The sequence below is a fragment of the Trachemys scripta genome, chromosome 22 (genome assembly GCF_013100865.1).
Source record: "Trachemys scripta elegans isolate TJP31775 chromosome 22, CAS_Tse_1.0, whole genome shotgun sequence".
NCBI lineage: Eukaryota > Metazoa > Chordata > Testudines > Emydidae > Trachemys > Trachemys scripta.
The window spans coordinates 1,774,437-1,795,739 of NC_048319.1; the positions used below are offsets into that span (position 1 = coordinate 1,774,437).

At 60.0% G+C, this 21,303-nt stretch overlaps 2 protein-coding genes across 5 annotated transcripts in view; both read right to left on the reverse strand.

The window, feature by feature from the left end:
* ELL (elongation factor for RNA polymerase II) overlaps positions 1-1,208 on the reverse strand; it is a 79,213-nt gene extending 78,005 nt beyond the window's left edge. Inside the window, exon 1 of the mRNA XM_034755156.1 lies at positions 1,040-1,208. Within this exon, the coding sequence (XP_034611047.1) occupies positions 1,040-1,174 (135 nt within the window). The 5' untranslated portion in view covers positions 1,175-1,208. The remainder of the gene's footprint in view (positions 1-1,039) is intronic.
* A 6,013-nt stretch (positions 1,209-7,221) lies between these two features.
* The window catches only part of FKBP8 (FKBP prolyl isomerase 8), a 20,346-nt gene continuing 6,264 nt past the window's right edge, over positions 7,222-21,303 (reverse strand). For 3 of the 4 annotated variants that reach the window (XM_034755234.1, XM_034755233.1, XM_034755235.1), the window contains 9 exons: positions 19,691-19,799; positions 18,609-18,936; positions 16,791-16,960; positions 15,846-15,934; positions 15,084-15,301; positions 14,253-14,425; positions 14,025-14,102; positions 9,330-9,467; positions 7,222-8,610 (listed from right to left, as the gene is read on the reverse strand). In XM_034755234.1, coding sequence (XP_034611125.1) covers positions 8,524-8,610; positions 9,330-9,467; positions 14,025-14,102; positions 14,253-14,425; positions 15,084-15,301; positions 15,846-15,934; positions 16,791-16,960; positions 18,609-18,906 — 1,251 coding nt within the window. In that variant the 5' untranslated portion in view covers positions 18,907-18,936; positions 19,691-19,799 and the 3' untranslated portion in view covers positions 7,222-8,523. Of the gene's footprint in view, positions 8,611-9,329; positions 9,468-14,024; positions 14,103-14,252; positions 14,426-15,083; positions 15,302-15,845; positions 15,935-16,790; positions 16,961-18,608; positions 18,937-19,658; positions 19,800-21,303 lie in introns of all 4 variants that reach the window. The other variant, XM_034755236.1, reaches the window with a different exon arrangement.

Sequence of the window (21,303 nt, forward strand, 5' to 3'; positions counted from 1 at the left end):
GGGGGGGGGGGGCGTGTAAAAATTCTGGGTATTTTCAGATTACACAGGTGAAGTTTCAAACTGAGGGGTACAGCCCCCAGCCCAAACGAGGGAGGACAGGGCCTGAAAGTTCACAATATAAAACCCATCATTGGCTCTTGGCAGGGAGCCGAGGATTTGAACCCTTTCTGGATGGAGGTGACCCAAGCCCACCACCCTGGATTTCTACTACATGGGGGAGAACCTGTCCCAGCAGCCCCCCTCCCCCCAAAACCACCACCAAAGGGGTGTGCAAGGTGCTTCAATAACATTTTCTTTCTACTTGACCCTAGCTAAGCCCTATGCCAGGCCTGACACCAAGCCCAGTGCCCCCTGCCGCTCCTTACAGCGTACAAGGGGGATCCAGGCCCCTGTCCAGGGAAGCTGGGGCAGATGCCCCATGGGCTTGGGGGCACATCCCCCACAGAATACATACCCTGGCAGGAATGGGTACCTCCTGGATCCCCCCAACCAGCTCCCCTTAAAGCAGGAACCTCATCAACACCAGCGCAGGACCACGGAAGCAGCCCCTCAATCCCTGGGACTGGGGGGGGGAGGGACGGGACACACTCTACCCTCACATTGAAAGGGCCCTCCCCTGTCCCCCCGCTGCCTTCCCTGCCTATGGGGAGAATGGGGTCAGATCCCCGAGACCGGGGGGGGGGGGCTCTGCATCACTCCACTGTCCCCCATGCCCAGGAGCCTGCCCCCCACGGCCGGCCCACCCAATCCCCATATCCAGGAGTCCCCCCCCGGCCGGTCCCCCCATACCCAGCTGCGCCCCCCGGCCGCCCCCTTATATCCAGGAGTCCCCCCCAGCCGGCCCCCCGATACCCAGCTGCGCCCCCCAGCCGCCCCCTTATATCCAGAAGCCCCCCGGCCGCCCCCTTATATCCAGAAGCCCCCCCAGCCTGCCCCCCCATACCCAGCTGCGCCCCCCGGCCGGCCCCCCCATATCCAGGAGCCCCCCCGGCCGGTCCCCCCATACCCAGGAGCCCCCCCCCGGCCGGCCCCGCGGTACCTTGCTGCCCTGGTAGCCCTCGAAGGCCCGCACCGCGCTGTCCGTCAGCTTGACGTGGAAGACGGAGACGCGGGTGCCCCGGCCGAGCCGCCCGCAGGACAGCCCGTACCCGCGCTCCGCCTGCAGCGCCGCCATCTTGGGACCGTCTCCCCCTCGGCGCTGGGGCGGTCGGGGCTACCCGCCCTAGGACACGCCCCCTCATGTATTATTCACCAGGCGATTCGCCGAGCCCCGCCCCGCCGGCGAGCCTGTTGCTGGGCTAAGAGGGGGCAAGGGGGCGGGCCAGCGCGCTCTGATTGGCCAGGCCGGTGAAGGCTGGCTTCCGATTGGTGGAAGGCGGTGAGAGGCGGGGGGGGTAGTCAAATAAAGGCCGCTGTGCATTGTGGGTAGTGTGGTCCTGAAGCCACCGTGAGCCTTAGAGCAGTGGAGGCGAGGCCCCAGGGGCACCGGGGGAGTGGAGCAGGGCGGGCAATAGGGGTTGTTTGGGGTCGAGTAGTGGGTGTAAGGAAATCTCCCTGCGCGGTATACACGGGGCGGGGTTGGGGTGAGGCCTGTGAGAGAGAGGGTAGGTGGCAGAGTTGGGGTTCAGGTTGGAGTGGGGGGGCTGGCACCCCAAAAGGGCCTCAGGGTCCAGGTTTGACCCCAAAACCCCCAACTCTGCAGTTTGTAGGGCAGGCTCTGAGTGGGGGGGGGCGGGTTAGATGACCTCTGTGGCCACAATTCCGGGGTCACCAGTGTGGTTAAGGCAATACCCGTTGACTCCAAACAAAGTCCTACATCTTAACCCAGTATGGGAAGGGGAATTCACTGTACCCCCGTAAGGAACTTTTAATGGCAGCCGTGGGAGGGGTTGTATGGGTGAAACACTCACCCCTTATTATTACATTGCTACTGGGACAAACGCGGTGTCGCCCCCAGTGGTTGCAGTGATTTAGCTTCTGCCTGATGCGAGTCAAGCCGACCCAAGTGTCCACGTGGAAAGTTGCACAGCGGTCAGGAGCTCACTGTCCACTCCCCCCCCAGGAGCTAAGCCCGCGGGTCGCTCTCGGTGCAGCAGGCCTTGTCTACACAGGGCTGGCGAACGGAAGGGCGGTTATCCTTGTTGGACAGCTGGGAAAGGGACGGCTGGTGCACGGGCCCAGCCAGTGTCTTAATGCCAGCACCAGCCCATCCCTTTAGTCCAACCATCTTCTCCTCTGCCCCCAGCAGCCCATGTAGAGTCCACGACAGCACAGGCTCCAGGATGGGGTCTAGGGCTTTAGGAACAGGCTCGCTCACATGCCAAATGTTCCAGCCGTACGTTTAAATGCCCAGAGGAGTAGGGCCCACCTTTGGATAGTCTACTAAGCGAATGCATGGGGTGGCTGCCACCAGAGAAAGGGCGGGCTGGGGTCAGCGTGGAAAACCCTCTTCAGACCTAGCACTGCAAAGAGGCTGTAGTGTGTGCTAAGCACTGACCCTAGCTGCTCCCCCGGGCTTTGTTAGCAGGCTCAGCTCTGTCGTGGAGCCGGGCAGCCACCAAGCGAGTCGCTAAAGGACGTGCTGCTAGCAGCCCTCTACGTGTCAAAGTCCCAAGCACCTGTGACTAAGCGCTGGGTGTTGTGGCGAGCACAGCGTACAGGGAACAGCTGGTACAGTACCAGTGGTGGGTCCCTCTTGCTCCTGTGTTGGCGTCGCTTCCTTCCTCTGCTTGCAGGAGGTTTGTTCCTCCTCCGCCTAGGCCGTGAAGTGAAACTGGGGGAATGTTCGTCGTTTCTGGCAGCTGCACATCACTGCTCCACCCTACCCCGCTCAGCCTCCATTGCCAGCTAGTCTCAGGGCTACGGCAGGGAACAGCTCTAAGGCTGGGATGAGGCTGGAGGATGTTGGGGTTCCCCAGCCCCCCGACACTTGTCAAGAAAGCTCGCGGTGTCATCTCTGGTACTTCTGTTGTTAGAAAAGAAGTTCCTCCAAATGCAAACGAGGCAGCAGGGAGCCAGGCTGCACCTGCTGCCCTGGAGGGAATGAGCCGCATCTGGGACGCAGCCCACTGGCTCCCCCAGCTGGGTCTGGCCTCCTGAGCTCGTGCTACGCTGCGGGGTCACGGGGCGGAAAGCAGGCTCCTCTCCCCAAAGGAAACGCTGCATTTTGGTTTCGTTTGACATCTTGCTGTTTGAAACGCAGCTAACCTGTGAAATTCAGCATGGGCACCACCGGGCTGCAATGGCCGCCCAGCCAAGCCAGGTCTGTAGGTCTGCTCGGGCTGCCACCAGCAAGACGGGGTCTGCGCCTTCACTAGAAACCATGACCGAGTTTCAGTCTCCTGAGCAACTAAAAATAGCTCCAGCCCCAGGAATCAGCCGCAGTACCCTGAGCAGGGCGTCACGGGGTCTGTCCACACTGCAATTAAAAACCCACGGCTGGCCTGTGCCAGCTCCCTGGGGCTCGTGGGGCTTGGGCGAAGGGGCTGTTTAATAGCGGTGTAGACATCCGGGCTTGGTCTGGAGCTGCAAGGTGGGAGGATCCCAGAGCTCAAAACGTCTGCACCACAATTAAACTGCCCCTTAGCCTGAAGCCCGGGAGCCTAAGTCAGCCGGCACAGGCCAGTCACGGGGGTCGAAGTGCAGTGTAGACAGACCTTTGGAGGGCACCAAAACCGTAGTCACAGCATCTCAAAGAGCCAGCAGCCAAGCATATGGTGAGGGGTTTCTGCCCCTTTCTTCCAGCTGTTGCCACGTCTCTTGCGCAGTGTCACATTAGTGTGCAGAGGCCCTAGCCACTGCCCCAGACACACGTGGGCTCAGTCTTGGAGCAACTGCGGTGCAGCAGCTTAGCACAGCCAGTGCTCACCCTTCTCCTTCCCCAGGTGCGTTCATTGCCCACAGGTGGGAACCGAGCAGCCATCTCAGATCCCAGCTAACCCGTACCGAGGACGCGAGGTGCTCCAGGCTGCTGGGCTGGTTTTTAGAACCCAGGTTCAGCCACTCACAGATGAACGTGGCTCTTTAGGAGTTGCTCCAGGGGCCAGGGATGTGCTTCCCACCCCTGTGGCATTCTCCCACGGCTATAGGGGCAGGTCACAAACCTTGGCTGAACAGGGGAGATTAAGGCTGTTTTCTTGAGAACATTCTTTTCCAGTTCCTCCCAGCTTCCCCCTGGCCAGGAAGGGAAAGGCTAGGATTGCCCCCTCTGCCTGCCAGCTGGCACCTTGGCCACTGGGCGCCCGGGGCTCTCACCTATGGCAGAGCGCGCTGGCATCCGCAGTATTTCAGCCACAAGGGAGCCAGTGTTTTTCTGGACCCTTCAGCAGGTCTGGGCCCGACGTGGCGCAGAGAACGCCGCGGTTCCTGTGGCGGATGGTCTCCCATTGGCAGTGGAGAAAGGGCCAGGGTCCGACCGAGCTCCACGCTGTCAACTCCCGTGGTGTCATCGCACAGCTCGTGCTAGCTCCTGGGATCCCAGAGGAGAGTCCCAGCTGCTTGCATTAAAAACACCCAGGAAGGGGCTCGTTCCAATGGGGCCAGAGAAAAGTTTGGTCACGGGACGCAGGTAACGGCACAGCAGCTCAGAAAACAGTAGGCCAAGGCAGAGCCCAACACTGACTCCCCTGCCCTGTTCCCATTGCAGCGCGCTCTGCCTGCCTTGTAGCAGACACCAAGTGGGGCTGCCAGATGTGGAGAGGCTTTCAGGAGTGCTGGGGGTGGGGGGGACTCACTCAGCAGCTCCCCCAAAGGGCATGGCCCATGTGGCACTCCCCCTGGTCCCCCCTGACAGGAGAGGGGCCCCAAGAGACGGTGCAGGGCTGCAGAGCCACCTGGCCAGAGACAAAGCTCTGCTCTGCAGACTGCAGGGCACAGGTGCCCATGGGTGGATAGCGGCTGGGGTGAAGCGTGGCTCCGGTGCCCGGCAACCTGGCCTGTGGGTGGACTTGGTTTCCTTGCACAGCAGCTGAGAGTCGGGGGGGGGGGGGGGTGGGGGAAATACAGGGGCAGGTGCAAGAGCGTGACAGCAAATCAGAAATCCCCATCCCTGCCCCCTGGAAGGGGTATGTCGGGGGGGGGAGGGGCTGGATCCACCCGCGCAGGGCCCGGGATGGTTGCCCCAGGGGAAGAAGGAGGCTTTTCCAACCAGGCTGTGAGGTGCTGGACACGACCTGCTCTCAGTGGTGCATGCCCATAGCCCAGCCCGCAGCCCAGCCTGCAGCTCCGCCGGTGCAACCGGCCATTCTCCCCCAGCCCTGCAGCGCTGGGACCCCGAAAGCGTCTCCTGGGAAGGGCGGCCTGGCCCTGCCGCCTGACTGAAAGAACCTGGGTGCTGGAGAAGGTGCCAGCAAGACAGGCTGTTCCCACCCCCATCCCCACCCAGGGGCTGGTTCTCTGCCAAAGGCTTCCCCTCCCCAAGTCTGAGCAGCACTGTCCCTGCCTGTCCCACACATTCAGCAGCAGCGAGAGTAAACACAGCTTCAGCCCCCCATTGCAACCTGAGCAAGAGCACCGACCGCTCCCCTCTGCCCCCGAGGGGCCAGCTCACAGGCTGGGGGTGCTCACGGTGCTGCTCAGCCCCCCAGCCAGCTGTCCAGGGAAGCCAGCACAACCGCCCCGCCCCTCCTCAGCCACGGCCCAAGCACTGCTCAGAATCCCCCTCCCCCTGCCTGGACCGTCTCTCCACCCTGGCCCCAGGCAAATCTCCAGCCAGCAAAGCCCCACAGGCAGCGCCCCCTTACAGAAGAGGGGCTGGGTATTTCCTGAGCCCAAATTAAAGACAAGAGTTTTCCCCTTGGAAGAGGACAGGCCTTGGGGGGCTGAGGGCCAGGGAGGATGGGCTGAGGGGCAGGCAGGGGAGACCCCCCCTGAAGGGGACAGCCTGGACCCCACACACTGCAAGTTGGATGTCCTGGCCAGGGGAGGGTCTCTCCCCCTCCCAACCCCCATCCTTCCCTCCTGGGCCAACAGAGAATCCAACAGGTCCCTCCTCTGGGAGGAACCAGCCCTAGGCCTGAACCAAGGGGGGCACGGATGGGCAGGGTAAATAATCACCTCCTGACACCAGCTTGTGGCCACAGCTGCTGCCTCTGCCTCATTCACAGCCCCTCGTGCGAGGGCCAGGCCGTCACAGCCAGGTCTTGGTCCTGCCCCAGCAGAACAAACCCAGAGCACTGCGACTGGCCCTTGGGCTACTGCCCTTGAGGCCCTGGGCCCGACGGCAGGCACCAGGCTCTGATCCCAGCTGTAGACTCCACCCCAGTTAATACAACAGCTGCAGCAAACCACTCATGCCCCTGCCCCATACCTCCTGGGACACTCCCTGCCTGAGGTGCCAGCGCTCTGCCCGCAGACAGGCCAGGAGTGGGGGGCACGGGCAAGCCCACGCTGCAGTAACCAAAGCTTCAGCAAGAAGAGGAGCCGGCCGCTGGGCAAGGGCCCTTCAGGGAAGGGCTAAGAGAAGGGCCGAGGGCCAGGCCGCTGGCAGCTCAGCTCCAGGCCCTGGGGAACTGGCTCCTTCACAAGGAAGGCCCTTGGCAGTCCCAGCCAAGGCAGGATGCTGCCCCCAGGGAGCAGCTAAGGGAGAGCCCTCCTGTCCCCCAACCCCCCCCTTCCTAGGGACCGTCCTGCAGGGTCACCACCGCTGAAAGGGGCTTCGTTAGCCTCCCAGTGCTGCCCCTCAGCCGCAGCTGGGACAGTGGCCAATCCCAGCCCGCCCCAGTCGTTCCTCCTCTCAGCAAGGGAAACGCAGGCACTGCAACCTGCCGCCCCCTCTCCCCCAGTCAGTGACAGAACCCAGCTCTCAAGCGCTGCTCTTTGGTGCTGGGAAGGGGGCCGGCTCCCAGGGCAGCTGCTGCAGGGCAAAAGGAGACGCTCCTGCACGTGCCTTGCAGCAAAGCCGCTAGGTGAGGGAACAGCCCTCGGCGGGGCGTCCTCACACGGTGCTCTAGGCACCCAGGGCCACAGGTGTTTGGGGCAGCACCTGGGTGGGCACAGAGGTAGTGCTAGGCAGACTAGGGTGCGCTGGAGGTCGGGGAGCTGCTCCAGGGGCCTTGGTTGCCTGCCAGGGAAATTCTTTTGATGTTCTCTGCAACCCCCGCCCCCAAGGGCCGAGGCAGCCAGCAGTGCATCACAGCTAGAGAGATCAGCCCAAGGGCCCAGCAGCTCCCCCACCTGGCCCTTGCCTGGCAAGGAAGAGGCCCAGCTCTGGAGGAGACACAATTGAGACTTGTCCGTTTATTGGGGGTTTTCACAGTTGATTGGGGGGGGGGGGGGGGGAGAATAGTACTTTGACTCTGTAGACGTGCAGCTGGTAGGACAGTGCTGGGGGACAGAAGACAGGGGCCCTATTGCACAGTGGGGAGGGAGGCAGGAGCAGGGCTGGACAGAGCTACAGGCCGAGGGGAAATACCCTCCCTAGGGGACCTGCAGAGAGATCAAAGCCCTGGGTGCCAGAAGGATGAAACGGACACGCTGACATTTTGCCCCTCCACCGTTCCTGCCACATGGCATTTTGCTTCCCAGGGGCAGCTCACGCACCTGGGACTGTTCTTGGCCATGGCACATTAGACCCCACCCTGTAGTGAAGAGGGCAGCGGGGTGTGCGTGAAGGCTGGGAGGCAGGGCACGCTCCAAGAGAGCCCCCCCTCGTCCCTGATGTACGAGCGAGAGCTCTGCTGGAAGGGCTGTGCTCTCCCGCCTGGCCCCACTGCCCCAGGGAGCCCGGGACAGGGCCAAAGTGTCACCTCCCAACACCCTGGGGAGCCCCTCACAGAGCATGATGGCTGCAGGGACACTAGAAGCCTTTACAACAGGAAAACCAGCCCTCGCTAGCTTTGCTGCGACAGGCAGGTGAGGTCTTGTTACTGTGGCAAGCTGGGTTCATTTCACAATGGCACCCACGGGCACAGCTCCCAGCACCGAGGGGGACGGGTGCTGATTGCATGCCCTTCCCCACAGCCACATGGAGAGCATCCCCCACCATGGACCCCGGCTCTGCAGAACCAGAGTCATGACCACACCAGCCCTGCCTGCTCTACCCTCCCCCAGAAACAGCTGCATCCCTTAACAGATTGGTTGTTGAGGGGAGCCCCTCCTTGTCGGACCATCAGAAGGGGGCAGATGGCACCGGAAGTTACTGCTCTGCTGGTCCCAGGGCGCAGGTTCTGCCAGGGTAGGACGACAACGGACCAGCGGTCAGTGTGTGGAAATGCCGGGCTCTTCGTCCCACACTCAGAGGGCTCATCTACCCTGGGCATCTCCACCTGGCCTGCCAACCCTCCACCCGCGCCCCGTCCTGCTGCAAAGGTGCTGCTGCAGCGGCTGCTTGCCAGGCCGCTCGGGCAGAGCAGGTTGATTCTGTGATTTACAATCAGTGGGTAAGTGGGGAGGGAGGGATGCGCAGAACCCCGGCTCCGCTCTGGGGGGAGGAAATCAGACAGTCCTCACCGGTGCAGGTCCCGGGGCAGCTGGTGGGGCAGACTGGGGCGCGGCACAGCTTCTTGGGCCTCTCCGCAGACGACGCTAGTTCCTTGCGGCTATGACAACGGACAAGGCCACGCCACCGAGCGCGACAGCTGTTGCGCCGAAGAGCCACTTCCAGGGAATAGACTGGAGGGGAAGGAAGGAAAGAGCCCACGAATGTTAGAGGAGAGACAGCCGGGGGGGCGCGAGGGTCAGGCCGCCCTTGACAGGGAATTGGTTAGAACTCCGCTGGCTCTGGGGCTGGAAGGCAGCCTGGAAGGAGCAGGAGGGATCGGTCCTGTGCCTGTCACATGGGGGGAGGGGGTCGGGAACCCCAATCCTAAGTTGGGGTGCAGGGAGGTTCCCTGTCCCAGGAGCATTTGGGCAGCCTGTGCTCAGCAGAGCAGGGGAGGAGACTCCCTCGATCTGGCCGGGGTGGTGCCATCAGGTGGACCGATGGCATTGCAGCTCTCTGGGCTGCCGGCTCCGGGGGCCATGCCTCAGCCCCACCTGCAGCCGGCTCGGGGGGCCATGCCTCAGCCCCACCTGCAGCCGGCCCCTCATGACCAGCCACAGCAAGCAGGCACCTCTGCCCTCTCCACCACGGATCCCTCCAGCTGGCAGCTCAGAGCCTGGCACACAACAGCAGTTTCCCTGGCGCGTGCTGGCTCTGTGCTGACTAGGAGAGCCCCAGCAGGGCTCACGCATTCTGCAGCCTGCTCTGACAGCATGTGGGGGCACAGGCAGCGGCAGCCAGAACACCGAGTGTGGAACTGCTCTGGGAGCCGGGAGAGATCTCAAAGGCCCCAGAATGTTGTGGCTGCTTTCCCGGGATCCCTCCCACCCCCGCATCCTCCACCACTCACCCGGGGCAACTTGTCTTTGCACGGTGCAGGGGTGCTGCTGGTGCCGGTGTTCCCCAGCATCTTCTTGTACATCGCGGTCTCCACATTCTTCTGCTCCGCGTGTTTCTTCACCAACTTGGAGAGCTCTGCATGGATAGTCTAGGAGCAAGACAGCCAGGCATACATGAGATGCCAGCCCCACTTCCCCTCTCCAGCCAGCTCCCAGTGCGCTCCGCAGACGGGGGCAGAGAGGAAAGAGCAACACGACAGCCCTGCGAGAGGACAGAGCCAGCAGCCCCTCGGAGCCGGGCTCTGCTGAACTGGGCGTCCGAGGCTGCACAAAGGAGCTCAAACACCAAGGCTGCTCCTCCCCACTGGGCAGCAGAAGCTATGTGTGCCCAGGCTGCCTCTCCCCACTGCCACCTAGCCCCCACTCGGAGCAGGGGCAGCACACCCAGGCAGGCCAAGCCAGCAGCTCAGAACAAGGACTCCTGAGTACGGGTCCTCGTTGTACAGCCAGACACTTCACTTCTGGGCCTCAGTTTCCCACCTTTGAGAGCCGCACGAGTGAGCAACAGGGGCTTGTATTTGCTCCAGCCCTCTAGAGCAGGGGTTCTCAAAAGGAGTCGGGACCCCTCAGGGGGGTCACAAGATCATTAGAGGGGGTCGTGAGCTGTGAACCTCCACCCCAAACCCCGTTTGCCTCCAACATTTATAGTGGTGTTAAATATATTAAACAGTGTGTTTAACTTATTGGGGGGTGCAGGGGGTCGCACTCAGAGGCTTGCGATGTGAAAAGGGTTGCCAGTAAGAAAGTTTGAGACCCGCTGCTCTAGAGGGCGAGACGCACCCTAGCGGTGGTAACGAAGCCACACCTCTGCAGCTGGTCTGCCGGAGCCCCACCCGGGGGCAAAATCCTGTTACAATTCCCCCCACCCCCCCCGCCACGAGCACGTGGCTCAGCCTGGCTCCATCAGCCGCAGCAGGCCCATCACAACCACTGGGGATGGTTCCTCAGCGTGCCAGGAAAGGGCTGCTTGCCCTGCCTGGCTGGGGCTGCTGGTCATGCCCAGCAGAGGGGGGAACTCCAGCAAGGGCAGGACAACAGACGGCCCCAGGCAAAGCAGGTCCATGGCCTCCAGCCTCTTCCAGGGTGGAGCTGCAGCCAGTGCCACACTGTTATGCCAGGAGACTGCTGTCAGGCTCAGGCCTGAGCTCCTGGCAGGTGCTGGGCACAGCGGCTTAGCCAGGCTGCTCCCAGGTCCCACTATTTTCTGTGCCCCCAGCCCCGAGAGTCACGGACACCCGGCTCGGGAGGAGGGGAAAGCAGCCCAGGCTTGGAGTAAACACATCCAGGAGACACGTGGATCAGCATCAAGCAGGAACGGAGCAGAGGCCAGCCCACCTCAGCCACAGAAGGTGCACTGCGGCATGGGGCTTTACGGGGAAGCGGGAGCGAGATGGACAGACACACCAGAACCCCGTCCCCCAACCGCTCTGAAGAGATGTAACGGACTTCAGATTCCATCCTTCCTGGAAGCTGAACCTGCCTCTGCTCACCGGGTAAAGGGCCTGTCGGAAGGGGACTTTAGCTGGGTGAGGGGCCAAAGGCCACCTCACAGGAAGCGGTGCCGTGTGCTGATTGGGAAGGGACTTTTTTTGGTTGTAAATGAGACTAAAACTCTGCCCAGGAAACCAAGAAGGGCAGAGATGCAGCAGTGTTTGTTCGGATTCCCACCGGAGAGAGGGGACAGGGAGGCGAGAGTCAGTTAAGATCAGCCGGAAGTTGGACTCTAGCAGGATCTGTCAAGCCCTCTGCCAGTCACTTTAGCGTGGTCACCCGGCTGCTCTAAGAAGCAGTGACAAAATGTAGTGGGATTCTGCGACTGAAATCTGCTCCCTCCTGACCTGCATCCCTGTGAGCACCGGGAAGTTCTGCTGGAAAGCCCCGAGGTTTCACAAGAGGTGCGAGCTAGTCCCCGCGCCGCCTGGAACCGAGCTCACTGCCAATGCTGCCCTGCAGTCCTACCCTCTTAGAGCTGAACTAGGTTCGTACAAGACAGGTTTGAGATCCATTTAGGGGCATTTCCCACCACCCTGGGCGGCGAGAGGTCACTGTCTCAGCCCCACTCTCTGGGATACAGCAGTGGGCCGAGGATTCCTAGCAGCCACTAGCCAGCTCCCAAAGCCCACATCAGAAGAACCAGAACAGAGCCGAGTGCGGACAGACACGAACCCAGCCTGGAAGGAGTCAGCTATTTGGCTTCTGGGCTTGTGCCACTTGTGTAGTGGGACTGCGCCCTCTGCTGTGGGAAGCTGGATACTTGTCTCTTCACAGCGGGCAATCCCACGAAGTGGCTTTGTAAAGGCACACGGGCATGGTGAAGAATTACCTAAAGGAGCCAAGTACTTGGACGGCGGTTATTTATCCTGGGTGTTTCTAAGACTCAGCTAATTTAAAGGATCCAAGTTTGCTGTTCCCCACTGATGGGCTCTCCCCACGACTTCTCTCCTTTGGAGCAATGAGAAGTCAGGGCCGTCGCGCTCTGGTTCCTGTACGCTAGCCGAGCGCTGCAGGGGAAGGGCTCTTCCTTTACAAGCTATGCAGCGTCTCCAGTTTGTGCCTTTCATGGAGAGAGCTTTAGGCTTTGGAAAGAGGAGTCTTTCCAAAACCAGCCTTTCGGGCCAAATTTAATCCGACTGTTTCCAAAGTAATAAAAGCCAGTGGCGCCCGAGAGAAGACTGGATTCCGGACGGTGTATTTTTAAGATGCTTTTGAGAGTGAAATGCAACAAGTTAGTCCGGTGATTACTGCTTGTCTGCCAGGTCGGTCCTGTTGGGAGGGGGTCACGTCCAATGGCTTTCATGAGTTGTGAGCCCATGAGGCTGTGCAGCAAGACCTCTCCAGAGCAGAACCTGCCCCCGTGGGGGAAGGAATTAGCCAGTGCCCCCTTTTCCCCTACTCGATTGGAAGAGTTAGAATCTGGCACCTCCACATAGAGGGTGGGAAGAGAAATGCTCAATATTGTGGTGTGCTTGGCTTGCACCCGGTGAAAGGCACCTGACCGACAGCCCGGGGGAACGGAATGATCAGACCCAGATGAACATGATTTGTTGAGGGGGGGGGGGAGTCAACACGGCTTTTGTGAACAGAAATCCTACCTCACCAATCCATTAGAATTCTTTAACGGGGTCACCATAAGCATGTGGACAAGGGTGAGCCAGTGGCGATAGACTATTTGGACTTTCCAAAAGCCTTTGACAAGGTCCCTCACTAGAGGCTCTTAAGCAAAGTAAGCTGTCCTGGGGTAAGAGGGAAGGTCCTCTCATGAATTGGTAACTGGTTAAAAGTCGGGAAACACAGGGTAGGAATAAATGATCAGGGTTTTCAGAATGGAGAGAGGGAAATAGAGTCCCCCAAGGGTCTGTACTGGGACCAGTGCTGTTCAACATTCAGAAATGATCTGTGAAAAGAGGTAAACAGGGAGGTGGCAAAGTTTGCAGATGATACAAAACTACTCAAGATAGTTAAGTTCAAAGCTGACTGTGAAGAGCTACAAAGGGATCTCACAAAACTGGGTGACTGGGCATCAAGATGGCAGGTGAAATTCAGTGTTGATAAATGGTCACAGTGAGACAGGCTGAGCAGCCAGCCCGTCCATCTGAAGGGCCTAGCTAGCAATCAAACCGGGTGGCGCCTGACCTGCAAGGAGGCCAAATCCTTTTGGGACTTGCCTGGATGAAGGAGGAGGAGTTAACACCACCTCTCTTCCTAGCAGAGATGCCCCCTTTTACACTGTAGGCTCTTTGGGGCAGGGACTGTCATTAACTAAGTTTGTACAGCCCCTAGCACAATGGGCCCATCTTATCTGTGGCCTTTAGGTGCCACAGGGATATAAAGTCTAACACCTCTGCAACGAAATGCCCACTGAGATGCTTTTTCATAGTCAGGGGCACTCGCTGACAGACAGGGAGAGCTCATCCCCAGAGCACAGCCCTGCTCCGCTCTCTGCCCCGACACATGGAGTGTTTTTGTATTCTGCCCTGGTCCACAATCCTCACTGTCATCCTGGGTATTTCCAGGCTGCCTCAGGGCTTCCACTCCTGCAGCAGGAAATTCCCCACCCAGAGCTCATCCCGGCCCACGTGCCGAACTGGAGTCTAGCTCTTTGGGGCTGCTCCCAGGGCAGCGTCAGTCATGCCCTGCAGTGCCAAGCAAGGAGCTAGGGCTTGGTTCCCGCCCCACCTCCTGCAATGATGGCCCAAGACGCTGGAAGTTGCTGGGCTGGGACCCATTTTTAACAAAGGATGGGCTGGAGGGCGCCCTGCCTCCATGGGGCTCAATTCTGGGGGCAAAGGAGGAAGGGGAAAAAGCAGAGACCCAGTAGATCCGTTTTCCCATCCGTAGCCAGAGCACATTCAGTCCCTACACTAGGCAGTAGGAACACATGCCACCTGGTGCCATTGCAATCTGAGCCCCCAGGAGACACTGCCTGCCTCACACGGGCCAGCAGCGCAGCGTTGACCTGCTCCCGAGGGTGCCAGCCAGTCGGCCTCCCCACGCCGGGATGGCTGGCAACAAGAACAGAGTCCCCGCGAAGCAAAGCCACACAACCAGGAGCCAGCGGGGTGAAGCCTCAGCTGGTCGCTCGCTTCCATCCCAGCAGGAAGAGGAACCCGCTAGCTAAGCCCGAGGCAGCGGACACAGCAGCTTACCTTGTTCGATGGCTCCAGCTTCAAAGCTGCTTTGAGGAGGGGTATGGCCTCGCTGTACTCGCCCTGCTGTGCCAGCACCTGGAAGACAAGCCACAAAGCTGAGCAGAGAGGCCCTGGCCAGCCCCCAGTGGACAGGCTCCCACCCAGCCGCAAGAGGCCAGGGTCTCCATCCGACGCTCCCACTGCCAAAGGGAGGGGGCCCCACGCCGCACAGAGCCCCACCCTTACCTTCCCCTTGCGGAAGAGGGCCTTGATGTTCTCCGGCTGGTGCTCCAGGACTTGGGTGCAGGATCTCAGGGCAGCCTCATAATGGTCCAGCTTGAGCTGGGAGGCTGCCAAGTTGTTGAGACATTTCACCTTCACCTCCAGCAGCTCGGCCTCCTCCTCCGGGCTGACGTCGACTGCGGAGATCCCAGAGCGGAGTTACACCAGCAGCCAGCTGCTTTCCAACCCTGCTCGAGCTCCCTTCGTTCTGCAGTGCAGGGAACCCGCCTCCAGGGAGGTGTCTAGACCTCACCTGGGCCACCCACAGCCCGGGAGGGTTCTCCCTGGGGGCTGCTGCTGGGCTCTGGGCAGGGCAGAAAGGAGCCAGCCTCTGCCCCCAGGGGCTCACAGCCACAGACAGACCAACAGAGGGTGCCCGTGGAGACCCGGCTCTCAGAACCGTGTTGCTATGGCTGCCCGCGGGGGACGCTGGGTGAGGAGCAGGTGTGTGCAATGGAGGAAGTAGGCCGTAAAGCCACCAAACGCTGCTTTCCAAAACATCTCCCCCTGGCACTGCAGAAGGTCCCCAGGCAAGGAGGCATCTTAGAGGGCAACAGCTCCCGAGAGACACAGGCTGCCAGGAGGCCCAGCTCCCGGGCGGGGGACTCCCCGGCTCAGGCGAGGAGACGCTGTTCGACGAGCAGCGTGTCCCAGAGGGGCCAGCGTCACACACGAGGATGAGGAGGGCTGAGCCCCGAGGGTCGGGTGGCGGAGACGCCTCAGACTACAGTAACTCCACTTCCCAGAGCCCCGCTGTGCGGACAGGACTGGCTGACCCCAGGGCAGGGCAGGTACCTTTGGAGCTGGAGTCGATGGTCTTCAGGGCGATGTCGTAGGAGTTGATGGCCAGCACGTAGTCCGCCTGCTGGTAGTAGAAGTTCCCGCGCTCCCGCTTGCGATTGGCCAGCTGGATTTTCTCTCTCCCACGGAGGAGCTCCAGGTCAGGAGCGTCCTGCACGGCCAGCAGCTGCACTTCCAGGGTGAGGGCTGCGTGGGGCGGGATGTCGGGGCTCCTGCTCACATGATGGAGGAGACGCGATGGCACCTCTCGCAGGAGGAGGAACGGGCCCAGCCCAGGCTGCGGTGGCTCTGGGGCAAGCAACACTATCGCTCTGCATCAGAGCTGCCCAGCGCCAGCTGCTGCCCCCGAACACCCACGGGCTGCCGAGGAGCCATGCAGATTCAGTGCTGGGGAAAGGGGCAGCCCGAAGACTGACATGCCTGGAGGCAGCCTGACCAGGGAGGGCAGCAGAACAGACCCTGTTCCTAGCTATGGCTCATTCTGCCCTGGAGAAATCCCACCCCTCCCCAATGGGCAACGGGGCCCACTGACGCCTGGGCTTATCTACTAGGACTGTGGCTGGGGGGTGAACTGCGCTGGGGACACGTCGATGAGGAACTGTAATGAGACCAACACCTCCTCTCACTCTCCCCACGGCAGAGACTCCAGCCTTTGGCCTCGCTGCTGCAGGCCAGGCCTCCTCTCCAAGGATCCCCCCCACTCTCTTTGGTCCTGCTGTGGTTAGCCTCCCGCCCCGGTCCCAGGAGCCCACTCACCTGCCCTGCGGGCCGTAGCAGTACTTGGCATCCGACATGATTGAGGCAGTTTCTCCCATTTCCATCAGCTGCACACACAGGTCTAGGGCCTGCAGGGACCCAGAGTTCAGAGGGAGGTCAGCAGAGGGCCCTCTCTGCTCGGGAGCGGGTGGTCATGGATTCAAATCCCACAGCCAGACTTGGGCTCCTCCCCAGAGGGCTGTTGTAGTGTGGGCAAAGGGGCTGTACTGCTGGACAGGCCATTAAACCAGCATGCCAGCCGGCTGCCAGGCAAACCAGAGTGAGCACGGCACAATGCAGGTACAGAGCGGGGCAGGGCAAGAGGGCATCAGCCTATAGGTCCCAGAATTGGGTCTCTGCGCAGAGCACCGGGTGAATCGGCCAATGCGACCAGGTGCCTTCGAGCAAGGCAGGGAGCCCCGCTGCCCAGGCGGGCGAAGGAAGCACTCACATGGCTCCTGTGGGTCGCCGGGGGACACGCTCCTTCCCCCACCTCCTCTCTCACCCCAAGTTCTTAGAGAATAAAGCCAGCTGCCAAATCCACAGAGATACATGGCAGCTGGGCGTAAGATAGACAGCCTCTGCCTCAGGGCATAGATATCCCCTTTGGGGATAAAGAAGAAATTGCCTGGGCCCCTCCTCCCCCGCATTGCCCCATATACAGCATTCCTCAGTTAGCCAGGTGCATTACGGAGGAAGGAGAGCTCTCCCTGAAGCACCAGGTGTCTGCAGTCACTCGGGGCAGGCAGGATACCGGGACCAGAGGAAGCAGCAGTCTGACCCACACCGGGCCCTCCCACCTGAACATTCCCAGGTCAATGAACCAGGCTTTGCACACAGGCTGGGCTCCACCAGGCAGGTCAATGCTGTGCAGAGACTCTTCTGCGCCCCCACCCCAAACACCTCCAGCTCCAGAGCACACAGGCCTAGCCACCGCGCACCTACCTGCATGACGTCGCAGTCTCCCAGGGTGAAGGAGAGGCTGGGACTGTCCTCCACGACGCTGCCATCCTCCAGCATCGCCTTGAGTCGGACGGTGACATCCTGGCCTTTGCGCGGCCGGCTCGCCATGCCTTGACCTGGCACCAGGGTCTTCTTCTTGAGTAAGCCACTCCCTGGGCAGACAGATGGGAGCCAGAAGCACATCACAGCCAGCGGGAGAGAGAAAGGCGGCCTTGGCTCATGCCGCCCATGTCCACTTGGGTTTAAAGTGAGAAGGGAGGCAGCCAAGTTGGCACATGCCCACTAGGGGGCTGATGCCGGGTTCAGAGCTGGCCACGCAGCCACTGCTCCGGTGGCTCGTGTTGACAAGAACATGGTGGCCCTGAAGAGCCACTGGATTCACGGCCTCGGGGAACGAAGGCTCCTGAATCCAAACACCGAGGAGGGAGAGCGGGACAAAGCAAACTCACCCCCAGCAACTACCACCAACCTGTTGCTATCCTGCCAGGGAGGGACAGGGCTAGAGACGAGAGTGAGGGTTCACGCTCCATGGCCTCTCTGCTGAGATATTAGCCGGTGATCCCCCGAGGAGCTACCACTTACCTCTCGGGGGCGGCGTCTCGCTCAGCATTTTGTAGGTTCCAAGGCCGGAAAGGACCGTTGTGACCAGCTAGTCTGACCTCCCAGAGACCTGCCCCCTGTTCATTCTAGAGCAGCTCTTTGTATTTAACCATCGGGACGATTTACCAAGGGTCACAGGGAAGTCTCCATCACTGGCCGTTTTTAAAGCAAGACTAGATGTTTCTCTAACCAATCTGCCCTAGGGATTATTGTGGGCAGGTCTCTGGTCTGCGCTCTGCAGGGGGTCAGACCAGATGTTCACAATGGTCCCTTCTGGCTTTAGGATCTATGAATCTTTGGGAAAATCATCCAAGCTTGATTTTAAAATCACCAGCGATCGAGAACCCACCTCGCCCCTTGATAAATGAGTTAACGACTCTCACTGTTGAAAATATACAGCTTATTTCCAGTCTGAATTGGTCTGGCTTCAACTTCCAGCCCTTTGGTTGCGTTACATCGTCCCCTGGTCTGCTATGCTGAAGAGCCCATCATCAGATCTCTGTTTCCCAGGTAGGGACTTACAGACGGACCAAGTCTTTCCTTAACCTCTTTGTCACACCAAACAGACCGAGCTCCCAAGTCCGTCCCGGAGGGGCACGTCATCAAATCCTTTCATCAGCCTCGTGGCTTTTCTCTCAAAGCCCGCCAGTGTATGAACATCCTTCTTGAACTGTGGGCACCACCGCTGGACACAGGATTCCAGCCGCGGTCGCACCAGTGCCATAACACCTCTGCGCCCACTCGCCATCCCCCCGTTTGTGCTTCCCAGAATGGCATTAGCCCTTTTGGCCACAGCATCTCAGTGGGTGCTCTCGTTCAGCGGATTAGCCACCACAGTCCCCAGATCTTCTTGGGAAGCACGAGCACGCTCTGAATGCTGCAGTGATCCAAGCCAACAACCTACATGCTGCTGGGGGCTGGGCCGAGACCTCTCCTGAATGAACGCACACCTGATTCACAGGAGGCTGTGACTGCTGACACCTGACCTGGGTACAGACAGGTGGCCCAGAGGCCAAAGGCTCCACAGCGAGGCATCTGCCACACCTTCGAGCCCCCTTTCCCACACCACTACAGCATCTCCTGCCAGGGGCACATGGGAGCCCTGACTTCAGCCTGCTTGCCCTCACTGGGAGGCAGGGAGAAGGGGAAGGGCTTACGACAACAGGAAACAGCAAGGCATCATCCTACACAGGATCTTACCCAAGACATCAAGCCACTCCTCAGCTGCCTGGGGCATGTTGGAGGCCTCCTCTGGGGCTTGCTCTGACCCAGGCACCTGGGTGTCATCTCTGGCTGGTGGGGTCCTTCCCGTCCCTATGTCCTCCAAAGGGGGGAGTTCACTCAAGTCGTCGTCGTCATCCTCATCGAGGACTTCGAAGTCCTCCCCACTGTCCAGCATGGAGGTGCTGGCCTTGGCGAGGCCTGGCGAGCTGAGATCGATGCTGGTGTCAGCCCAGTCAGGGGAGCCATCAGCCGGACCCTCCCCTCCAGAAGCCATGGCAGAGAGTTGAGGCGAGGATCAAACTAACTAGGAAGTAAAGACAGAAGAGGATGTTTTGTTTGGGTTTTTTTCCCCGGGGGGAGATTAAAAGAAGCTGTAGTTTGAGATTCAAGAGCTACCTTGAAATGGGGCCTTAGAACCCAGCTCCCGCCACCCCACAGCCCAGCAGCCCTTGGGGAAGTCGGCACTCACACGCTGATAAACAGCGATCATCACTCAGCCGCAGCCAGGATCCGGGACCCTGAGCTACCACCACAGGGTTTACAAGTCGGACAGAACCAAAGCACCTGAAATTGCTACTCCCTCACTGCAGCACCGTGGGCACATCTGCCCGTTGCTCCCCAGCCAGGCCGGTGCCTGAACTCTGGGTGCACACTGACCCGCTATGTTGTAGCTTGCAGCTGCCTCTGGTCTTTGCCATGAGCTTTGCGGGGCTTCTCCCCCGGCTCTCAAAGCCAGAAGCCCGGCATGACAGAGTTAATCTGAAGCCGATCCCCGGATCGCTGCCACCACACGTTTCCCTAACTTGTTTCCATTTATAGCAAGACCTAGGAGCTGGGCTCTGCTGGGAGACGGAGCCGAACGTGGCGCAGCATGGGACGCCATCAAGCTCACAGGCAGCAAAGAGCCTAACTGGCAGAGGGAAATATTTCCCAGATCCAGATCCCACAGCAGGGCGGGTGGCAGGCGAGCCTCTCACCAGGGTCTTAGGAAGGCCTGGCTGCCAAACACCCGGCAGCGGAGATTACCCTGGTGCTGGAGGAACAGAGGTGGCCGGTACCTCCGGGCTGGGCTGCACCCTCAGGCAGGCTCTTGGTCTTCAGTCAAGGGGACAGTTCCAGAAGGCCAGCCATTCGGAGAGAGGCTTCATTCCTCTTTTCCAAGGGTATCTTAAAATAAAAATCAATCAAATCAATCAATCAAGCTTGAGGAGTCTCTTGCACAGTCTGAAATCCCCATCCAGCCCCTGTTTGGGGATAGCTGGACCCGATACCAGAACCACCCATACACTGGGCTGCTTTAGAGCCAAGTCTTGCAAAAAAATCCCTGGGAAGAGGCGAGCGAGTGATGCCGCCAAGAGACCAAGGGCAGACAGATTATGTCAACCCAGCTTCCCAGCCTGGCCTCACACTCAGAGGGTGGAGGACAAGCCAAGGCCTCAAAGAGAAACAACAGGAACCTTGTGTCTCCACCGCAGAGCCCACCGCTGCTCTGGGTACGGCAGAGAGCACTCCCAGCACCAAGGGAAGCTTGTTCACAGCAAGAGCTCGGTCTGCAGGCAAACGCCATTCACTGGGAGCTGTTTATTACAAGCAAAGCGCCACAAGCAGCACGCTGAGGAAAAGGCACCTGCCGCTAACAGATCAGCTCCCAGCCAGGGCAGGAGAAGGGCCAGGCACCCCCCCGCGCTGGGGCAGGCAGCTCGCAGACAGAACAGGAACGCCCTGGCTGGCCTCAGACACCATGCGAACCCAGCTCCACAGAGGCTAGACGAGAGCAGAGTGCCCATCAACCTGGGCGGAGCAGGAGATGAACATGTAAGAGAACAGGTTTGGGATGGACAGGAAGAGACTGGTCTGGTGACAGCTGCTGGAGATCAGGTGCCTTGGCATTCTCCTCTGGAGTAGGTGTCAGCCTTGCTGACAGCTAATTACAGAAGAGAAACCAATGCTGGTCTTGAACACCAGCCCAAGACAACAAAAGACGACCCATGACCTACACTCGGAACTGGAGACATGGAGGCAAACAACTGTGGGGGCCACATTCAGCAGCCATAGAGGGATTGCAAGCAGAATCTGCAGCTCAAACACCCAGGGAAAAGCTACAATACCGTGCCTAGCACCCTGGGGTGCCAGCCACAAACTGAACTCCAAGGCCCTAACGCAATCCACCTGATAAAGGATACAGCTCAGAACCGTCCGCCCACCAGCTCGGAGCTCTAGGCTTGCCGGAGAGCATCCTTCTCCCTGTCTGGGCCCTTCCAGCCTCCTGGCTAAAGCATCATCATGCACCAAACAGCAATGCCTGGCTCTAGCCAGTTGTTTCCACTATGGCAGGGGTTCTCAAACTGGGGGTGTGACCCCCTCAGGGGGTCCCAAGGTAATTACATGGGGGTCACGAGCTATCCGTTCTATGGGGCTGACAGCCCTGAGCCCCCTTTATATTAAATTCCCCCCACCCCTGTTTTTAACTTCTAAGAGGGGTGATATTCAGAGGTTTGCTGTGTGAAAGGGGTCACCAATACAAGTCGTTTGAAAACCACCGCTCTACAGCAAAGGTACAGGCCAGAAAAACAACAAAGAGTCTGGTGGCACCTTAAAGACTAACAGATTTATTTGGGCATAAGCTTTCGTGAGTAAAAACCTCACTTCTTCGGATGCATCCGAAGAAGTG